This window comes from Urocampus carinirostris, chromosome 6 (assembly GCF_059441175.1).
Source record: "Urocampus carinirostris isolate Australia breed hairy pipefish chromosome 6, RoL_Ucar_1.0, whole genome shotgun sequence".
Classification (NCBI taxonomy): Eukaryota; Metazoa; Chordata; class Actinopteri; order Syngnathiformes; family Syngnathidae; genus Urocampus; species Urocampus carinirostris.
The window spans coordinates 1,470,590-1,491,733 of NC_142354.1; the positions used below are offsets into that span (position 1 = coordinate 1,470,590).

At 40.3% G+C, this 21,144-nt stretch overlaps 1 protein-coding gene across 1 annotated transcript in view; it reads right to left on the minus strand.

Moving 5' to 3' along the window:
• aldh4a1 (aldehyde dehydrogenase 4 family, member A1) overlaps nucleotides 1–21,144 on the minus strand; it is a 29,880-nt gene continuing 8,736 nt past the window's right edge. The window contains exons 5-15 of the mRNA XM_088337418.1: nucleotides 17,542–17,697; nucleotides 17,325–17,474; nucleotides 16,928–17,002; nucleotides 13,561–13,748; nucleotides 8,769–8,842; nucleotides 7,408–7,604; nucleotides 5,581–5,628; nucleotides 4,272–4,424; nucleotides 2,300–2,421; nucleotides 2,115–2,233; nucleotides 1–374 (exon numbers count right to left, since the gene is read on the minus strand). Of these exons, the coding sequence (XP_088193544.1) occupies nucleotides 259–374; nucleotides 2,115–2,233; nucleotides 2,300–2,421; nucleotides 4,272–4,424; nucleotides 5,581–5,628; nucleotides 7,408–7,604; nucleotides 8,769–8,842; nucleotides 13,561–13,748; nucleotides 16,928–17,002; nucleotides 17,325–17,474; nucleotides 17,542–17,697 (1,398 nt within the window). The 3' untranslated portion in view covers nucleotides 1–258. The remainder of the gene's footprint in view (nucleotides 375–2,114; nucleotides 2,234–2,299; nucleotides 2,422–4,271; nucleotides 4,425–5,580; nucleotides 5,629–7,407; nucleotides 7,605–8,768; nucleotides 8,843–13,560; nucleotides 13,749–16,927; nucleotides 17,003–17,324; nucleotides 17,475–17,541; nucleotides 17,698–21,144) is intronic.

Below are 21,144 nucleotides of genomic sequence, written 5' to 3' on the forward strand. Positions count from 1 at the left end.
TCATCTATCGCATGATTTTTTTATTCGTTAGGATCAGTCAAAAAAATAAGCTATTTCATATCTTCAGTGGTACACAAAAACATTTTCTACACTTACATCTTCCTAATGACATATAATTATATTATCAGTTGATTCATGTCCTGATTTTCAGGTACATTTATAAAAGACATTTGTATAAAATTAGTTGATTCGCTCATGTTCTGGTCTTTAGTTTGACATTCACAGCAAAGGTCAGTGCAAAGGGTTGACGGCTTTAAGTCAGTTGGCCATGTAGGGGTACTTCCACTCTGTGAGCGGGACATGCGTTTCTTTGACCACTCGAGGAGATGTCCAACGAAGAACGTAGTGGGGCCCGCCTGGTTTGTCGTTTGTGCCTGCAATAAGCAAAAACAAATGGGAAATGGACTGCATTTATATAGCGCTTCAACCAGTCACTGAAGACCAGACTGGGCATGTTACTTTAAAAAGATTTTTTTTGTTTTTTTAAATTATTATTTTTAAGACCCGGTTAATGGGGAGTAAAACCACCCGCAGAACGTGAAAATCTGCGAAGTAGCGACGCCCCTTCAAAAAGAAAAAAAAAATCTCATCTCATTATCTGCACTGCTTATCCTTATTGTTCGCGAGCGAGCCCCTAACCCGCGGCGCGGGTACTTTCGGGCACGACACCGCAACAAGCCGAGCCTGGGCAGCAGAATGCATGTTCACGCGAGGGGGGGAGGATTTTGTACGGGAGTGATTTGGGCACAACACCGGCGCGCGGTTTTGGTGCGGCTTCTGCTTCACCGCCCCCCTAACCCCACAGGTCCCCCCTACCCCCTACCCCTTTCCCCACGGCCGCCCGTCCGTCGGCTGGAGCCATCGAGGGCCGTGTAGCGCCATGTAGAGCCATCGCGGCCCGAGCGGGAGACGTGACGTTGGTGACTTTTTCATCCGCGTTAACAAACGCATTTTGTAGAATACGATCGCGCTTTATTGTTTAAATAAACGCATTATATAGACTATGATCGCCCAATTATTTTAATTAGCTCACTTTATGGTTTCAATAAGCGTATTATATAGAATCGCTTTTCTCGGAAGCGCAGCAGAATGCGCGTTCACGCGAGGGGGGGAGGATTCTGTACGGGAGTCGGATTTGGGCACAACACCTGTTGTGCTGGGAAATGCGAACGGCGCGCCGTGCTAGGGTCGTCGGCCAAGGGGGATTCCCGCAAAAAGTGAAAATCTGCAAAGTAGCGACGCGCCTTTAAAAAAAAAAAAATAATAATTACCATTACAGACCGCAAAGCTCTGAATCTGCGAACGTCGAACCGCGAAGTAGCAAGGTCCCACTGTAGTTACTCTTTTGCCGTTACAATGCCGTTATTGTTGCTGATGGTCAAAAGCAGTGTGCAGATGAGCATTGGCGGAGTGACACCCTTGGCACACGTGACGCTGTTTTTAGCAGCGTGGTTTTTACGCTCTCCGAAAAGTTGTCTACGACACCTCTTTTTTGATAATGTCACCATTCAAAATAGCGACTGTTAAAAATGTTAGATAGCTAATGCAAATATATAGTTTTTACTAATACCCTGGAGAAAAAGGCGATTGAGGGCTGATTTGTGAGAAGTTTGAGCACCCCGACTGGTCTCATTTGCACTAATCAACAGCGAAGATCCTTCCTGGACACAATTTTTTTTCTTGTGATTGGTGAATATGAATTTTTGGGGGGGATTTCTGTGTTGTTGACTTTAAATTTGTTGAGCATGAAAAGTTTAATATTGCTTTGTATTTTACTTTCTTTTTAGATTTATTAACACTTTTTTTCATTTTTGTCTTTTATTCTTTATTTTTCTCCCTTTTTAAGTCGTTCTGTGCATAATGTTACAAAAAATTTGGCAATGTAGAGATTAAAGCAACAAAATAAACCTAAAGAGCCAGCCTTTATTTAGTGAGCCAAGCCGAAAAAAAAAATCACAATAGGGAAATCATTTTGCAATTTCAAGGCCTAATTTTAATTTGCCGCATATATTGTTTTGTGTGCCGAGAAGGTCTGGGAAGTGTGCAGTTGCGCCCACATGCAGCTTATAGGGAACATTGCTAGTGAGTAACTCTTGGTTTTCACTCATTCTTACCTGAAGCTCGAGCGCCCCCGAACGGCTGCTGCGCCACAACAGATCCTGTTGACTTGTCGTTGATGTAAAAATTGCCTGCAGCATTCCTCAGGATTTTGGATGCCTCATCGACCACGGTACTGAGAAAACGTGACATGAATGCAAAATGGCGATGGTCACAAGACAACACGCCTTTTGAGCCTTACGTGTCTAAAGCAAAGATTGCGCCAGTGAGCGCATAAGGGGAGGTCCGGTCTACCAGATCGAGAACCTCCTTGTAGTCATCATCTGGATACACGTACACGGACAAGACTGGACCGAAGATCTCCTGCAAAGTGCGGTCCAAAGTCAAAAAAAGTAGGTAGAATCACAACATCACACCCTTCCTTTTTTTATCTCAAAGCAAAATAATTCTTTTAGAATGCTGCCACTTGTCAATCCATCTTAGTTACCGCATTTTTCAGACTATAGGTCACAGTCTTTTTCATAGTCTGGCCAGGGGTGCGACTTATACTATGTAGAAATATTACATAGCACATTATTAAGTTATAGAGTTTTACATCATTATTACCGGTTCTGTATATCAATTCACATGTAATTTTCACACTAAACTTGCAATAAAGCGCTTTAGGCCAGTGTTGATAATTTCAACGTTGACCATCACGTTGAATTGTAAGGAGAAAGCAGGTTTTAGTCTACCTCGCAAGAAGGGGGGGAGTTGTTTACCAGTAAAAATGACTCAGAGGATGAATATTTTATTGGCTTTAATTATTTGGATTAAAGCTGATAATTTGGTTAGCATGTTCTTTATGCTAGAGCAGGGGTTTCCAACGTTGTGTCCACGGGAGACAGGATGCCCCCAAAGGTGAGCTGATGTGGCCGAAGACCTATTCTAAAAATAGCCCACCAGTACTGGGTCTTTGTGATTTTCTCGTAAAATTATTTTTTTCCCCAGTTGACTCAGTCTATTTAACCCTACTTCCAAAAAGTATCCTTGTGCCAACATGGTAAAAACATAGTAATAAAATGTTAGTTTAGAAATTAATGTTGTTGGCGAAGACAATCCATATCCCACTGCGTGTTCAATTAAACTTGTGTTCCGAGCGAGTATTTGCACAGAGAAACATGAGCTTTTCTGTTAAGGACATTTTTTTAACAAAGAAACAAACTAACAAACCAAAATGCTGGGCTAAGTTATCCCTAAACGAGCATCGGTATAATAACTGACCACTGTTTTTTTTAGGAATGGTGCGTCGATTGACAAAAACTGAAAAATGAAACTTAACTGAAATGGGATTTTCAGTTGAAGTAAGGGAGTGACATCTTCACAAGAGACCTTTGTTAAGACTGGATCTAACTGGATTTTGAAGGTGGTATGATAGAATTATGGCAGACTCATTAGAACACCACTTAAAAACATTGATGGAAAAGTACTAAATTAATGGATACATTGAAACATCGCAATAATACAGCAAGTAAATACTTCATTTAACTACATGGATAAGCATAAGGTGCATTGATTACAACTAAATGAATAACCTGATTACCAAAGCAATGATGTGCTGATTAAATAATAAAAGTAATAAAACTGAAAAACTCATGGGATCAAGACTTCATATTCAGTGACACATTTTAATAATCTAATAATATCAAACTGGGTGCTGTTTGCGCTAATTAGTCACAAAAAGTAGCTCTCGACTTGAAAAGGGTTGGAAAAACCCTGTACTAGTTATCTGAATGACTAAATATGTCACGTCGTAATTGACGCGCATGACTAAGATATGCACGTATGTGTAAAGTATACTGTGTGTTCTGTATTTTATTTTAATTTTAAATTGCCTTTATGTTTTTGGTGTTGGTGTTTTATAAAAAAAATCCCTGAAAATTCAACTTCAGAGTGCGACTTATGTATGTTTTTTCCTTTTTAGTTATGAGTCTTTTGGCTGGTGCAACTTAGACTACGGAGAGACTTATAGTCTGGAAAATACGGTAGTTATTTGGTGTTTAAAATGTAGCAAAAAAATAGTGGCTTGTGGACCGGAATTTACTGTAATCCAAAATTAAAAATGTTGATCGGTGCTCTCCTTACCCGTTTTGTCTGATGTTAAAGCGCCACAATCGAGCATGACCACAAAAAATGAACACATTGCATCATTCACAAACACACACACACGTGACCTGTGCCATGATGGGGTGTTGGGGATCTTTCGTTGTGATGACAGTGGGCTCCACAAAGTAACCCTTGGAATTGTCGCAGTTTCCCCCGGCGATGATCTCCAGCTCAGGGGATGACTTGGCGTCCTCTAAAACCTTTCGGATGCGGTTGAACGACTGGCAAGGAACGTGCATGGCATGTGGTCAGCACCTATGCGCGCGTAGCTGCCTTAAAATTAGAGGTCGACCGATTATCGGCACCGATATTTGGGAATTTGACGGATATCGGTGTCAGCATGTTTATTTATTCGACTTGCCAATTACTTAGGCTCAGATGCAGCCTAGCCTCTCTCTGTCTCCGGTCTCGGTCCCTATCCACCCCGCGCCTTGTGACTGGATGTGCGAGACAGTCACAGACTGCAGACAGGCGCGAGGGTACAGACGTGTAGAATGTAAAAACAGAAAACTGACCTGAAAATGTAATGAACATTCCAGTGCTATTACTAATGTTACAATGAGTAGGAGAATACAGTTTGAGCAGAGTAAACAGCAGTATGCTAACTCCTGAGTCCTAACATACTTATGAATAGACCACTAATAATATTGAAATTTTAAAAGGCCTATGGTAGAGAAGCAAGTGTGTGATTAAGAGATAGCGTAAAAGTGTAGTTAACTTGTCTTAGGAAAGCACATTTAGGTGGAGACTAATGTATTGACTCTTATTAAAACATTAGTTTGTTGATTAGCATGTGTGTTTTTGATTGAGAGAGAGCATAAAAAGCATGCTAAAGTGGAAGGCTGAGTGATTAGCTGTTACCATAACATCAGTTCGTAAATTCGGCTCTAAAACAGGAGCGCTCAGACTTTTCAATTTGCGAGCTCCATTGAAATTTCCATTGCTTTTTTCACTTTTTGTTTTAAGTTAAGTTTAAGTCACTTTGGTTGGTTGACGTTTGTATTTATTTATTGTCAAACGAAATCAGGGAGCTATTTAAGATTTCATGTACCTCTATATGAGTTGCTGCTAAGCCTAATTTAATTTCCAGCACGAATCATTTGGTTGATGTGAAAGATTAGTTATGATAGTTGTGATGAAATTCTAATTTATTGACTGTAAAAGGTTTTCTGAGAGCTATAAAAGTTTTATTTTAATTTCATCAAATATTCTTCTTTCTTTTTTAATTAAATAACAATTCCTGACGCCAATTTTAAAGCTTTACAGCAAATGAATATCAACTCCAAATATCGGTAATCAGCCTCCTGTATATATAAGTAATTAAGCGGCTCTGAAAATCCCATATCGATCAATTCTTCGTAAAAAGAATTGGCCTACCTTATGGTCAATGACAGCAGAGAAGAATGTGCCGATGTCATCCACTGGCTGAAAGACAAAAACCATGCCAAACTAACTGCTCCTTAGGGTCAATGACTTCAAATATCCTTTTTGAACCAAATCAAAGATTTGGGGGACATGTTTATTTTCCAAATATTTATTGTAATATTTACAAACTCAGGGGCTACTCTGTAGAAAAAAAAACATTCCCATACTAGGAAATTGGTGACATAAAAAGTGTTCCTTAGCTCGTAGGTTGAACGTCTTTTCGGAGGCTCAAAATTAAATTATGATTCTGGCATTTTGATTTGATTATAAAACGATTGTTGAGTTTTTTTTCTGAATATAGTTTTTCCTGCTTGTAGCGTTGATCAACTGCATTTTTTTAAATCAAGAAAAAAAAATCAAAACAAAAATTTAGTTGATTTCCACTATAATTTATTTTAATCGGGGAAACTAATGATGACTGAGAAGTGACAAAAATAACATCCATCCATCATCTATACCACTTATCCTCAGTAGGATTGCAGGGGTGTTGGAGCCCATCCCAGCGATCTTCGGGCAGTGGGCAGGGGACATCATGAACTGGTTGTCAGCCAGTTGCAGGGCACCCAGAGGCAGACTACTCACTCGCGCATTCACACCTAGGGACAATTTGGACCAGCCAATTAACCTGACATTCGTGTTTTCGGAATGTGGGAGGAAACCATAGTGCCCAGAGAAAAACCACGCACGGGGGAGAACAAGCAAACTTCACACAGAAGGCTGGTAGCTGGATTTGAACCTATGACCTCAGAACTGTGCCGCAGACGCGCTAACCACTCATCTGCCATGTCGCCCACAAAAATAACATAAAAACACTTATTTAAATGATTTATTTAATGATTAAAAAGTATTTTTATTTCTGTTTTTTTGATCAAATGTTTACCTGAATAGAGGGACATTGCTGTTAGATTTCATATTTATTATAGAATGGAGCTAAAGATTCATCAAACTTCTGCAGAGACACCCAGGTGCTATTATTTTAATTTGATGTTTTTCATATTGCATTAAAAGCCTGTCCGTGACTTCAATTTTAAGCAAAATCAAATCGGGATGGCTCTCCTCAATGTTCTCTGGTTGATTAATGATAGTGAGCAAATACAGTTACAGTTGCTCGCCTGGATTTGTGGACATATTAAAAACCCATTACTGGGGAAAGAAGAAAGGACTATGTTAAACACAACGGGACATTGAGGATGTTTATGGACTATGTTAAACACAACGGGACATTGAGGATGTTTATCTGCTGCTTTTTAGGCTCATTGGAGCAAATTTTGTTTGGTGTTTTTATGAGGAGTTTGAGCAACATTTCTGACCAATTACTCCAAGATCAGACTGCCGCAACTGAGGTCTTACTTCAACGCGTGATGCCATCCTGGCCAACACAATTGCCGAAACGATAACCATGCTTGAAAACGCTCACGACTGCATATGAACTTGCACACACCTGCAGATTGTATTATTACTTTACGTATTTTATCTACTACCTTTTACTGTTTAAGTTTTAACTTTATTTATTTATATTATTGCTAAGACTGCTAGTGCTTGGAAAATGTATTGTACATGTGGGTTGTATTCAGTATTAACCAAAAGGTCACGTGCACTTTATATATATAGTATTATTTTAGGTTAGGACTGTTCTGTTCAACTGCACTTTATTGTCTTCTATGTCTGCACATGGGCGAGCATGAAATTAAATTTTGATTCCTAGTATGTGAAGTACATCTGAGAAAATTGACAAATATAATTGACTTTGAATCTATAAGCATGAGGAAAGACACATACATCTCCCACACGTATTTGCTTGAGATTGTTGAGCAGCTGCTGCTTAATATCTGGCCAAAGTCCGGCGGGGACGTACATCCGGGAGCAGGCAGAACACTTCTGGCCACCGTACTCAAAGGCAGAGCGCACAGTCCCGTTGACCACACTTTGCACGTCTGCTGACTTGTGAACGAAATGGAAGTTCTTGCCGCCACACTCTGATGAAAAAGGAGCGGGGGAAAAGTGAGAATGGGAAGATGTACAGTGGTAAAGGGTAGCCATTTCTCAGGAGGACCTCTGAAATTTTTGGGGGTCTAAATACAACATGCAATACAGCCCTCACTGCATTAGAAGGCAGTAGCACTCTCATTGGCAGAGTGTGTGCTTGTGGTGAAGAAGTTTTGTTTACACTTTGGCTCTGCACAAAGTCCAAAGTGTTGACACGAAGTGAAGCAGACCCTCAAGGTACACTATAAAAACAATACTGAACAGGGATAAGAAGACTGGCAAACAGAAATGGGCATAAAGCCCCTCTCTTAAGCCATAATGAGAAAATGTGATGAAACGAAGCGTGACAACGGACAGGGAAAAGATAGATCCCCCCCTTTTTTTTATATGTCGAACAAATCCGCAGACATGGCATTGGTGACGTGAGAGTTGCTTTTAATTACTGTCTCCTCCCGCAAATCCCACTTTGAAAAGCTGTGTATGTATTGCAAAACGTGATCATTGCAGCAATTAATACACACATCATTTTTTATTAAAAACAATCTGTACTAATTATATCATACTTTTGTTTTGCAGGTCAACATGTTTTTAATATTGTGCTTTTAAGTTATTGATCAAATTGCTTCTTTTATTGATTTTATGTAATTTCATTTTTCAGCACCATTTGGTTTGACATGGTCAGTCAATAAATGTTTATAGTTTGAGGATTCGTATTTTATTTTTAAATTTCAGATGCACTTTTATTTTTTTCTTTTACAGTTAATAAAGCTCTTTCTTGTATATGCATATTTCTTATTTGACTTTGTTATGCAGAGGGGTGCTTCAAACAATTGTAAAAAATCTACTTTTTTGTAGTTGTGGGGGTGGCTTGTGTTTGGCCAGAGGGGGAGTGAGAGGTTTTCTACTTACTAGGAGGGGCATAACAGAAAATAATTGAGAAGCACTGCACAATGTTGACAGCTGCTTGTTCTGCCTCTGAGAAAACCAACAGCAACAATATACTCTTGGCAGGACAATGTGTAAGACGGGGTAATATTTGTCCATTTCAGACTTGTGATGTGACAACATGCAAAATCTTATTCGAGAACTTTTGTGAAAGACGAGAAAATTGTGAGGTGTGTTTTCGGCATTATGCCTGTTCTGGCGGTCTTTACCTCCAGCAAGCCTGGGGAAGGTCCGATACAAGTCCAGGTTGTTGGCTACCTGTTTCCACAAGTGCTTGAAGGTGCTACACACAAAAGACAGAACAATGGCAAAGGCAATCATTTGTTTGTTTTTAATAAAAGAAAGTTTGTACCATCAATGCAGTAATCCCTTGCTGTATCACTGTTCACTTGTTGAGGTTTCGCTTCTTCACAGAATTTAATCGAGCATTGTGTTCTGCATTCTGCTAAAGTCTCCTAGCTTCTTTTGTCCCTGTATGTCAACTACGTTGCGGTCTGAGTTGTACATGTAGGTAAACCTACATGACGAACCTGTGCAACTCTTTTTCAATTTTAAGTTCCTCCATAAGCCATCATGTCAACAAAATGCCCTGGACCCACATAAGCACCAAAAGGAAGAAGAAAATGCTTTCTATTGCAAAAAAGTCAGACTTCTCCACCCACTAAACTTCAAGAACACTTCAACCAGCGATTTTGGAGCAGCATGTGGCTCTTTGGTACCCCCTTGTGGCTCCCTGGCTCTTTTTCTAAAATGTTTGCTTATGGAAAAATATGTCTTCTCTCAGAACACAAACATGACACACTACCATTTTACAATAGATATAGATAGACACTGTATAGGTTTCCTTCCTTATGAGGCCTTAAAAAGGCTTTTAATCTTTAGCGGCCACAAACATTTTTGGGGGGTTCCAATATGGCATTTTCGACATTCTAAATTCTTAGTAAAGTAAATATGCATTTCCATAAGGTCCATATGATAGCAACAAAATAAAACAAAAGTAAAAACGTAGTGCCCTGAAAGTCAAAAGATGATTTTTATGAGTGTAATTTGAAAGTCCAGAAGTTTTTCTTAAAATAATGTTTATAAAGTTGGTTGGTTTGTTGGATGGATCCCTTAACCAATAGGGATGCAGAGGCACCATTTTCCGTGGTGTGTTTTGGGAAAGCACAGCCTGGCGGCACTTATCCATGTCCAGGCCAACATACAGGGTTTTTATTTGTTTAAAAAATGATTGAGCCTGTTAACTGAGTTTGTTCTTTGGATTCAAAGTATAATAAAGGGTTTGGGAGAGACACAGAAAGAGAGAAAGAGAAATAAGTAGACACAGAGTTCGACGTAGATAGAGACACAGAGAGCGACATAGATGAAGACATGGGGGAGACACAGACTGAGACATGAACAGAGAGAGACACAGACTGAGACATGTTAATGACCTTATTAATGAACACAATCTTAACCTTATTGGCCTTTGTGAGACCTGGTTGAAACCAAATGAGTTTGTAGTGTTAAATGAGGCTTCTCCCCCTAACTTTGTGAGTGCGCACTTGGCACGACCATGCAAAAAAGGTGGAGGTGTTGCTCTTATATCGGAAAATAGGTTGAAATTTACTTCTAATACCCCTACTAGTTTTAAAACGTTTGAAGCACTTGTTATGAGGTCCTTAATGTCAACACCAATTCATGTAGTTGTTGTGTATCGCCCACCTGGACCATACTCAAATTTTTTGGAAGAATTTTCTGATTTGTTAACAGACTTAGTTACGTATGCGGATAATGTTGTAATTATTGGTGATTTTAATGTTCACATAAACTCCCCATCAAATTCACTTGCAATTGCATTTAAGTCACTGATGGATACATTTGGTTTCAATCAAATAGTTGATGTGCCAACTCATAAAGATGGGAACACTCTAGATCTTGTCCTGACCCGTGGCGTAGTAGCCTCAAATGTTACAGTGTTACCGTATCCTAATGCCATCTCTGATCACTATTTTGTTAAATGTGAGGTGTTGTTTAATGTTTACTGTGATAAGGAAAATATAGGCTTTAGCAGTCGCAATATCCGCCCTAAAACGGTGTTAGCCTTAAAAGAATTATTACCTACGGTAACTGCAGCCTTCCCTTCGTACACTGGGTCTGTTGACTCACTTACAAACAACTTCAATACTGCTTTGGTAAATGTTCTTGATTCTGTGGCGCCCCTAAAGTATAAATTCCGACCCAAGAAGAATACACCTTGGTTTACTGAAGAAACTAGGTTACTCAAACAAAGTTGCAGAAAAATTGAACGAAAATGGCGCACTACTAAGCTGGAGGTTTTTCGACTGGCCTGGTGTGACAGTTTGCTGAAATATAAAGTAGCTCTTGCCTCAGCTAAAGCTTCGTATTTCTCTAAGATTATTGTTGAACATAAGAATAATCCAAAATTTTTATTTGACACAGTGGCGAAACTTACCAGACAACAACTTAACCCAAATGGTTGCACTCATTCTGCTAATGACATTATGGAATTTTTTAATAAAAAGATTCAACTAATCAGGAATGAAATTTTAAAAGAACGCTCTGTTTCCTCCTCCTATATCAAAGATGTGGAGGTGCTAGGTATGGACTGTGTCAGCGGTTGTTTAGAAACATTCTCCAGTTTCAATGAATTGTCCCTTGATAATCTAACACAGATGGTCAGTAGAGCCAAACAAACTACGTGCCTGCTTGATCCGTTTCCAGCTTCACTGGTGAAGGATCTGTTTGAGATCTTAGGACCATCAGTTTTAAATATTATTAATATATCGCTATCCTCGGGTATTGTTCCTGTAGCCTTCAAGTCTGCCGTCATTAAACCCACGCTTAAGCGACCTAACCTTGACCCAGAAAGCCTAGGTAATTATAGGCCAGTGTCAAATCTGCCATTTCTTGCGAAATTACTTGAAAAGGTCGTTGCACAGCAGCTAAATGACTTCATGTCAGAAAATAACCTTTTTGAAACTGTCCAGTCAGCATTTAGAGCAAATCATTCTACTGAGACAGCCCTTGCAAAAGTAACCAATGATCTCCTTTTAACAATAGATTCTGGTGCCTCATCAATGTTACTGCTGCTGGATCTCAGCGCTGCTTTTGATACGGTCGACCACAACATATTATTGATTCGCCTAGAACGCATTGGTATCTCAGGAACTGTACTCTCGTGGTTTAGGTCCTACCTGTCAGACAGGATGCAATGTGTTAACTATGGCAATATGACCTCTAAACAATCTAATGTCCCTTGTGGTGTTCCTCAAGGCTCTGTACCTGGCCCCCTTCTTTTTAGTATTTATATGATCCCGCTTGGTGACATTATCCGCAAGTATAATATTAGTTTCCATTGCTATGCAGATGACACTCAACTGTATGTGCCACTGGAAAAAACTGGACATTTAAGTTTTAGAAATCTGGAGGATTGCCTTACTGAGATTCAAAGATGGATGTCAAATAATTTTTTACGCCTTAACCGAGAAAAAACTGAAATGTTGATTATTGGTCCAGCTCACTGTCGTCATTTGTTTTCAAACATTACCCTGAACCTAGACAAATGTAATATCACCCATAGTGACTCGGTCAAAAATCTAGGTGTTATATTTGATCCTAATCTGTCGTTTCAGTTACATGTGAAAAATATTACTAGAATAGCTTTCTACCACCTCCGTAATATTGCGAAGATTCGTTCAATGCTGTCCCAATCAGATGCAGAGATTTTAATTCATGCGTTTATTACTTCTCGGCTTGATTACTGTAATGTATTGCTTTCTGGTCTCCCGATGTCTAGCATTAAAAGTTTGCAGCTGGTTCAGAATGCGGCAGCTAGACTTTTGACTAAGACTAAAAAGTTTGAGCATATTACACCTGTATTGGCCAACTTGCACTGGCTCCCAGTCCACTTAAGATGTGACTTTAAGGTTCTCTTATTAACATATAAATGTTTGCATGGGCTTGCACCCTCTTATCTCTCTGATTTGATTTCCCCCTATGTTCCTGCACGGAGTCTGCGCTCGGAAAATGCCGGTCTACTTGTGATTCCGAGAGCCAAGAAGTCTGCGGGCTCGAGAGCGTTCTCCATCCGGGCCCCGGTGTTGTGGAATGCCCTGCCTCTGGAGATAAGATCTGCAACCTCAACGGAAGTTTTTAAATTGAGGCTTAAGACACACTTTTATTCCAAAGCATATGATTGATGCCCACCTCGTATTCTGTTTTGTCCTGTCTTTTTCTGAGGCCTGCCTGGCTGATACGAAGGAGAAGGATGATTTGGGATGGGTCAGCGGACCGGGGTCTGACCTGCAGCATGTCAACCCCTGCATTTACCAGCTGGCGTCGTCGTTGATGTCATGCTCTTTCCGGACATTTTCAACATCTTACCTAGTGTTTACTATTCTGTGTACAGTAATGCTAATTGTAATTCACCCTGTTCAATCCTGGAAGGGGGATTACCACATGTGAGGTCCTTTCTCAAGGTTTCTCTTTTCTCCTCACACTGAGGTTTTTGAGTTTTTCCTTGCCCGCATGCTGGTTTGCTAGTTTAAGATCAGGTAATTGTGTAATTTTGTAACTGTAATCCTGTGCAGTCCTTTGAGACATTTTTGTGATTAAGGGCTATATAAATAAATTTGACTTGACTTGACTTGACATGAACAGAGAGAGACAGATACACAGAGAGTGACAGAGACACAGAGAAAGACACGGAAAAACACAGAGACACAGATAGAGACACAAAGATAGAGAGACAGGCACAAAGAACCAGAGACACAGATAGACAGATAGAGATGAAAGGTTTCTATTTTGCAGGTTTAGACTATCGCAATACCTTTTAGGAACAAAACCCTTGCAAAAGATGATGGGTTACTGTATATTGAAGGAAAACCGCAACCATATTTGAACCTTGAAAACCCAAATTGTGGATTCTAGTTTTAAAATCCAAGTAGAAAATAAAGTTTGTTTGACTTAGTAAAAGTGGGATTTCAAACGAGTTCTTACGGGACGCTGCCGGTAAAGTTAATTCCTGCCAAGTGCTCGGAGGATGTGACAGCATCTCCAAAGACTGGCCCATCAGCTGGCAGGAATTGGATGATGTTGGGCGGGAGGCCACACTCACGCAGGATCTTGTAGACCGCGTAGCTCGCCAACATGGCCGTATCACTGGGCTTCCACAGGACCACGTTGCCCTGGACATACATTCACTCAAATGTCCAAACATGTCTGGTTGTGTCTATAATAGTCATCAATATTCCCTGTGCAAGTCCATGGGTCTGAGTGTTCACAGGGTCACACAGTGTGTGAACTTGGCTTGAAACAACGTTGAGCAACATCAATCCCAAGTGTGGCAAACAAAACATTAGAATCCATGTTTTCCAAAAAAACGAGACCAAATCAGGTTACAGTTTACCGAGTTTCTAGAAATGTCACTTTTTTTTCATTTTAATGAATTGACTAATGTACTAATGTATAGATTGTACGGCTCAAAAACGTCAGTTCTTTTTACAACAACATTTACATGAGATTTCAATGTTTTAAAAAGTATCTTTTGTCACATAGTACAGTATTTTCCGCACTATAAGGTGCACCGGGTTATAGGGCGCATCCTGAAAAAATAGTTTTTGGTCCTATTTTTGACATACATAAGACGCACCGGATTATAAGGCGCTACAATGGGAATGTCGACAAAACAGTCGGATAGTTCAATCAAACTTATTACACCCTTAACATTCCGAAAGCTTGCAAAGACGCAAATACGTGTCGAGAACACGTGCGGATGCGGTGTCCGTACGATGTCACTCAAATGCATCGTTCCATCATTCGGAAGGTTAAAGTCTTGGGATTCAAGAAATGCCAACCATTCCTTAGTTTCTATTTTCTTTTTCGCTCGCAACTTTACTGTGCATATGACAATAAACACTTGGAATTGAGTTTAATTTAAAAATAGACACTCCATTCCACCCATTATCTGCACCGCTTATCACAGAAACATAGAGTCCAGTCTGAAACAAGATACAGGAATAATATATAGCCGGAGTAGCTCGCCGAAGTCGTTGTGTTCATAATAATGTGCAGCCAATGTCCTCTTATGTCCGTGAGTGTAGTAAATCCAGGAGAATAAAATATTTACAAATACAGAATAGTAAAAAATGCTTTCTGTATGCCGTCAACCACGTGCTATACGCATTCATCTTTTTCGGCCAATTGCAGGCTTTGTTTTGCCGTCTAAGCCTATGCCAGCCTGTAAATGATTAAAAAGGATCCGCCCCTTGACCTACGAATAACTTTAGCCAAGAGTGATTGATTCAACTGATGATTGACACATCTTTTTCGGCCAATTGCAGGCTTTGTTTTGCCGTTTAAGCCTATGCCAGCCTGTAAATTATCAAAAGGATCTGCCCCTTGACCTCCGAATAACTTTAGCCAATAGTGATCGATTCAACTGATGATTGACACATCTTTTTCGGCCAATTGCAGGCTTTGTTTTGCTGTTCAAGCCTATGCCAGCCTGTAAATGATAAAAAGGATCCGCCCCTTGACCTCCGAATAACTTTAGCCAATAGTGATCGATTCAAATGATGATTGACACATTGGTTAGCCAATGAAACGCCGGTAAATAAATCCCAGCATACACTGCGTACTACTTGGCGTTCGGGGGAAAATCTAGTCGGCGGCTGCAAGTTAGTTGGAAGACTTTGCGACTTAATGTTGATCCATAAATAAGGCGCACTGTATTATAAGGCGCATGGTCAGCTTTTGAAAAAAATAAAGGCTTTTAGGTGCGCCTTATAGTGCGGGAAATACGGTAATAACATTTTGGGGGATTTACGTAGAAGATAATACAGAAGTGTATTTAATCACATTTTTGTTGCAAGCACGATGTTGGCAACAGAACTGACTAGATACATTTGGAAAATATTTGAATGCAACACAAGACCAATCTTTTTTGTCTCTTTCTGGGATATTTTTTTAATCTTTTTTAGAACTCCCTTATTTCTTTATTTTACTCCTCATTAGTGTTTTTTTTAATTCTTTTTTTTTTCTTCCCTTTTCCCATGAGCTTTTTACTTCTTTTTTTTTAATTAATTTTTCCTTTTTAAAATTTTGGTGGGGTTTTTTTTTGGCTTTATTTTCGCGCCCCTCTCTAAGTCATTTAGTGCATAATGTAACATAATAATTGATAATAAATGGAATAAAGTGACAAAAACAATAATAATTGATAATATATGGATTAAAGCGCCGAAAACAATCTGCAGAGCCGTTTGTGAGTCAAGCCGAAAGAGACGGTTCTCGAAAAACTTTGCTGATTTTACTCCACTTTGAGCAACTTTGACATAGACTTTAGAATAGCGCATTCAAAACACGCCGCCAAGGGATCCCGTGTTGTTTTTACCTGCATGCACTGTAATGCCGCCTAAATTTTCAACAAAATTAGCAATTTGAGCCCTGATTTTCATGCGCTAGATATATTTTGTGCGGTGTGAGGGCCTTGTTTTTTAAGGTTTTTGAGCCAAGGGAAGGAGAGCGAGAGCGAGAGAGAGAGATAGAGAGATATTTTATTCATCCCCGGAAGGAAATTCACACTTCCAGCAGTATCCTCGTGTTGAAAATACAATAATAATAATAAAATAAAAGAAATAGAATACATAAATACCCAATATAACGTGTTGATATAGAGTATTTAAATAGTGCTACATAAAATACACACTGTAATAAAAATAGGGTTATATGCAAATGTGGGGGTGGGGTTTAATGTGGGCTTTTACTCTCCCGGGTGGAGTTAAAGAGCCTCATGGCATGAGGAAGAAATTATCTCCTCAGTCTGTCCGTGGAACAAGACTCTGACAGGAGTCTGTCGCTGAAGCTGCTCTTCCGTTTGGAGATGATGCTGTGAAGTGGATGTGACGAATTGTCCATGATTGACCGCAACTTTTTCAGTGCCCGTCTCTCAGGTACATATGTCAGGCTGCCCAGCTCTGTGCTTTTTTTAGTTTAAAAAAATCCCGCGGACACCACCAGTCGGACTGTTGGATTTCTGGTTAAGGTAAATGTAAACAAAATATGGCTTAGACCGCACAGGGACATAAATTGGATAATTTCCCACGGCACAGTACGACAATTAATTACTGTGCCGCGGCACACCAGTGTACTGCGGCGCTAGTTGAAAAACACCCATTCAAAGTTTAAAATGCATAGAACTTTTCCACTTTTTGCTGAGGTTTATTTTTAGTTTTTCCTTGCCCTCGTGTATGTTTTAGATCAGATGGTATAATAATAGTCTGTTGTCTGCAATAGTCTGTTTAGCCCTTTGAGACTCCTTCTGCTTAAAGGCTATACAAATAAACATGACTTGACTCTTAGTACTCACCATAACAGCTGGTGTTGCTGCCAAATTACCACCAATGGCTGTGAAGTTGAAAGGCGCCACAGCGGCAACGAAGCCCTCAAAAACAAAACAAAACAAAATTATTGACGTGAAAACCAAGCGGCAAGGAATAAAAACAAATGTACTGTATTTTCCGCACTTTAAGGCGCACCTAAAAGTCTTAATTTTTTTCAAAAGCTGACCATGCGCCTTATAATACAGTGCGCCTTATATATGGATCAATATATGTTTTGGAAAATAGACTTGCATTTGTAGAATAGATTTGCATACATTTAGAAAGGAATGTAGACAGTTGAGTTTCCTTAAAAGGGCATGGGACCTGCAAGGCCTATAACCCGGTGCGCCCTATAGTGCGGAAAATACAGTAACAATTCAGTACCTCGAGACCACGGTAGATGGCGGTGTTTGTGCTGCCCTCAGCGTCCAGTGGTTGTACTGCCTCCAGTTCGATAGCATGTTTAGCGTTGAAGCGCAAAAAGTCAATGAGTTCTGCGGCAGCATCAATCTCCGCCTGGATTATCGTTTTGCCCTGATAACGCACAGCACCAGCTCACAACATCCGAGCAGTAGAAGCTAAAGCTAAAGAGTGCTAATACCTGTCCGATCATTGTCTTGGCCAGAATTTCGCCTCGTTTGGGTCCACTGATGACATCCGCCGCCTTGAATAGGACTGCAGCTCGGTCCTGTACGGGTTTAAGGTCCCACTCGCGACGTGCTGCCACAGATGCGGCAATTGCTTTTTGGATAAGGTCCTGTACACAAGCACCCAACATTTTGCTTTGAGTTATTGTTACAGTGGCTGATAGAGCAGTGATGAAAAACTCAGGTTTGCTTTAAAGCAACATCCAGACTTTCTGTTCTCAGGATGGCCGGTGTACTGAAATTCCTTCTTACCCATCGAGACGTCCTACTAATACCCAGTGCGCATACGCGCAAATGTGGGCAATGTTGATAGCTATTTCCCCGGAAATGTGCAAGTTTTCGTCCCACCTAGAGCATATGTGCCTTTAAAGTGATGAGACAGTGTTGAATACATACAAATTGAGCTTTTAAGACATATTTGACTCTTTCACAGCTTCAAATTACTGTATTCTGACGTTGCTTTTAAGCCTGGCGTGTTCTTCTGATGTCACTTTTTAACATTTGCATGTTTAACTATGGTGTGTGAATATGCATGCCAACCCTTGTTTTCCATCATCAGTAAAATGTCCGTTTGTAAGCCTCTTTCTACTACAGGGCCCAAACCGGCTTTGGAACTGGGCACAGCTGTGTCCAATCCCTACACATCTGTGCCTTTTCATCCGAAGCCCGTTTTATACCACTATTTGGACACCATACTTGGTTGGGTCATTGTCATGTTTTATTCCGGCTGCCATTGTCATCCTGTTTTTCTTGTTATTTTCACTTCCATCACTATGCCGTGTTTGTTTGTGTTTGGTGTTTCTTTGTTAGTTTGCTCATTGCAGTTTCCATTTCCAGTTTTGGTAGTCGTTTGTGGTTTGAACATTGTCAGGTTTGTTTTTTGTTTCTGGTTTTCTTGTTAGGACATTTTGCTATTGCTTTTGTGTCCACTTTGTTGGCTAGTTTGGTCTTAGTGTTGTAAATAAATACCGTCCTTATTCTTAGTCTGGGCGTCATCCTGGATAGCATGCTTACCTTCCACTCACATATCAACACCATCACCCGCACTACTTATTTCCACCTCCGCAATATTACCAGACTCCGCTCTTCCCTCACCCCCCGCACCACTGCTATTCTCGTCCAGTCTTGTCACATCCCGCCTTTACTACTGCAATGCTCTCCTCTTCGGCCTTCCTCAAAAGTCCCTCCATAAAATTCAGCTGGTTCAAAACGCCTCTGCTCGCATCATCACAAAAACATCTTCCCAGCAGCACATCACCCCCGTTCTCCAACAGCTACACTGGCTTCCTGTTCAGCATCGCATCAGCTACAAACAGATCCTATATACATATATGGCCATTCACACCTGTCCGACCTTCTCCAGGTGCACGTCCTCACTCGCTCCCTCAGATCCTCGTCCTCCCTCCGACTGTCAGTGCCCCCTGCCCACCTGAGCACCATGGGAGCCAGAGCTTTCAGTCGCGCTGCTCCAAAGCTTTGGAACAATCTACCTCCGGACCTCCAAAACTGCACACCTCTCTCCACTTTTAAGTCCCGTCTAAAAACACACCTGTTCAGGACTGCCTACAACACATAGCTTCTCCATTTCCTATGTTTTTATGATTTTATGTCTTGTTTTTATTTATTATTTCACTTACAACTTTTTAAATTGTATTTTTTCATTGTCTGTACAGTGTCCTTGAGTGGCCTGAAAGGCGCTTTTAAATAAAATGCATTATTATTATTATTATTATTTGGTGATGGCCTGAATGCCTTTCCACATATCCCTGGTGTTGGTTGTGAAAAGGTCCTGGATTTTTTGACTTTGCGATAAGTATGTACCTGTATTTACTAATCTTCATTCATGCAATGTTTGCGTTGCGTCGTCTGCTACAAGCCACGTGAACTCCTCTTTCCACTATGCTTTTAATGTACCTTTACGTTTTGTAGCGTCATCAATTTTGTTAGATTCTTTTGAATCTTTCTTCTGGGGCTGAGGTTTTGGCTTGATTCCTGGTAAGGATATGTCAGTGTGCAGTTTCCTCATGCGTGAGAAGATAAGCAGGACATTGTGGTTCAGCCTTTAAACATATTTTTTCCTCAACAGCAAACAACAACATGGCTTCATTCAATACAACATGGCAATCGACAATTAGCAAAACAAAATATGGTGCGTGTGTAATGACGTCACACAATGGAAAACGTCTTACCGCAATACCACGAGTAAGAGCGCTATATTAAATTGACAAATCTTAACAATTCTTAACCACTTATCCATTTTCTTGTGTTCTCTGTGCGTCTACTTTGGAAAATGATATGCAAATGCACGACTTTATGACGCTCGGGAAAGTCCGGAAGATCGAAGTTATTCGATGGAGGCTTCTGATTGGCTGCCGAGTATGCAAATTGCCAAACGAACCAAAATTCCAAAATTTCCAAACGAACCGAAATTTCCAAAACGAACGAAGAATTTGAAATCGGAATAAAATGTTTAATTTGTAAAATAAATAAATAAATCTTTTTTTTCTTTCTTTCTTGAAAACGTTGTCGGCCACCCAGGCAGAAACTTTTTGTAAGTTGTATGCCAAACGTAAAAGATGCATGCCCCGGCCGTCCGGGCAGACGTTATTTCAAACACTGCTTCGTAGCGCCACGTTTTGCTGCGATTACAGCTGCAAGTCGCTTGGGGTCTTTATCAGTTTTGCACATTGAGAAACTGATATTTTTGCCCATTCCTCCTTGCGAAACAAATCGAGCTCAGTGAGGTTGGATGGAAAGCGTTTGTGAACAGCAGTTTTCAGTTCTTTCCACAGGTTCTCAATTGGATTGAGGTCTGGACTTTGACTTGGCCATTCTAACACCTTGATATATTTTTGGTGAACCATTCCATTGTAGCTTTTGCTTTATGTTTTGGATCATTATCTTGTTGGAAGACAAATCTCCGTCCTAGTCTCAGGTTTTTTGCGGACTACATCAGGGTTTCTTCCAGAATGGTCCTGTTTTTGGCTCCATCCATCTTCCCATCAATTGTAACCATCTTCCCTGTCCCTGCTGAAGAAGAGCAGGCCCAAACCATGATGCTACCACCACCATGTTTGACTGTGGGGATGGTGTGTTGAGGGTGATGAGTTGTCCTGCTTTTACGCCAAACATAACATTTTGCATTGTTGCCAAAAAGTTTGATTTTGGTCTCATCTGACCAGGGCACCTTCTTCCACATGTTTGGTGTGTCTCCCAAGTGGCTTCTGGCAAACTTTAAACAACACTTTATATGGATATCTTTAGGAAATTGCTTCCTTCTTGCCACTCTTCCATAAAAGGCCAGATTTGTGCGGTATATGACTGATTTTTGTCCTATGGGCAGATTCTTCCACCTCAGCTGTAGACCTCTGCAGTTTATCCAGAGTGATCATGTGCCTCTTGGCTACATCTCTGATCAGTTTTTTCCTTGTATGAGGTGAAGGTTTAGGGGGGCGGCCCGATCTTGGTAGATTTGTAGTGGTTTGATACTCCTTCCATTTCAATATTATTGCTTGCACAGTGCTCCTTGGGATGTTTAAAGCTTGGGAAATGTTTTT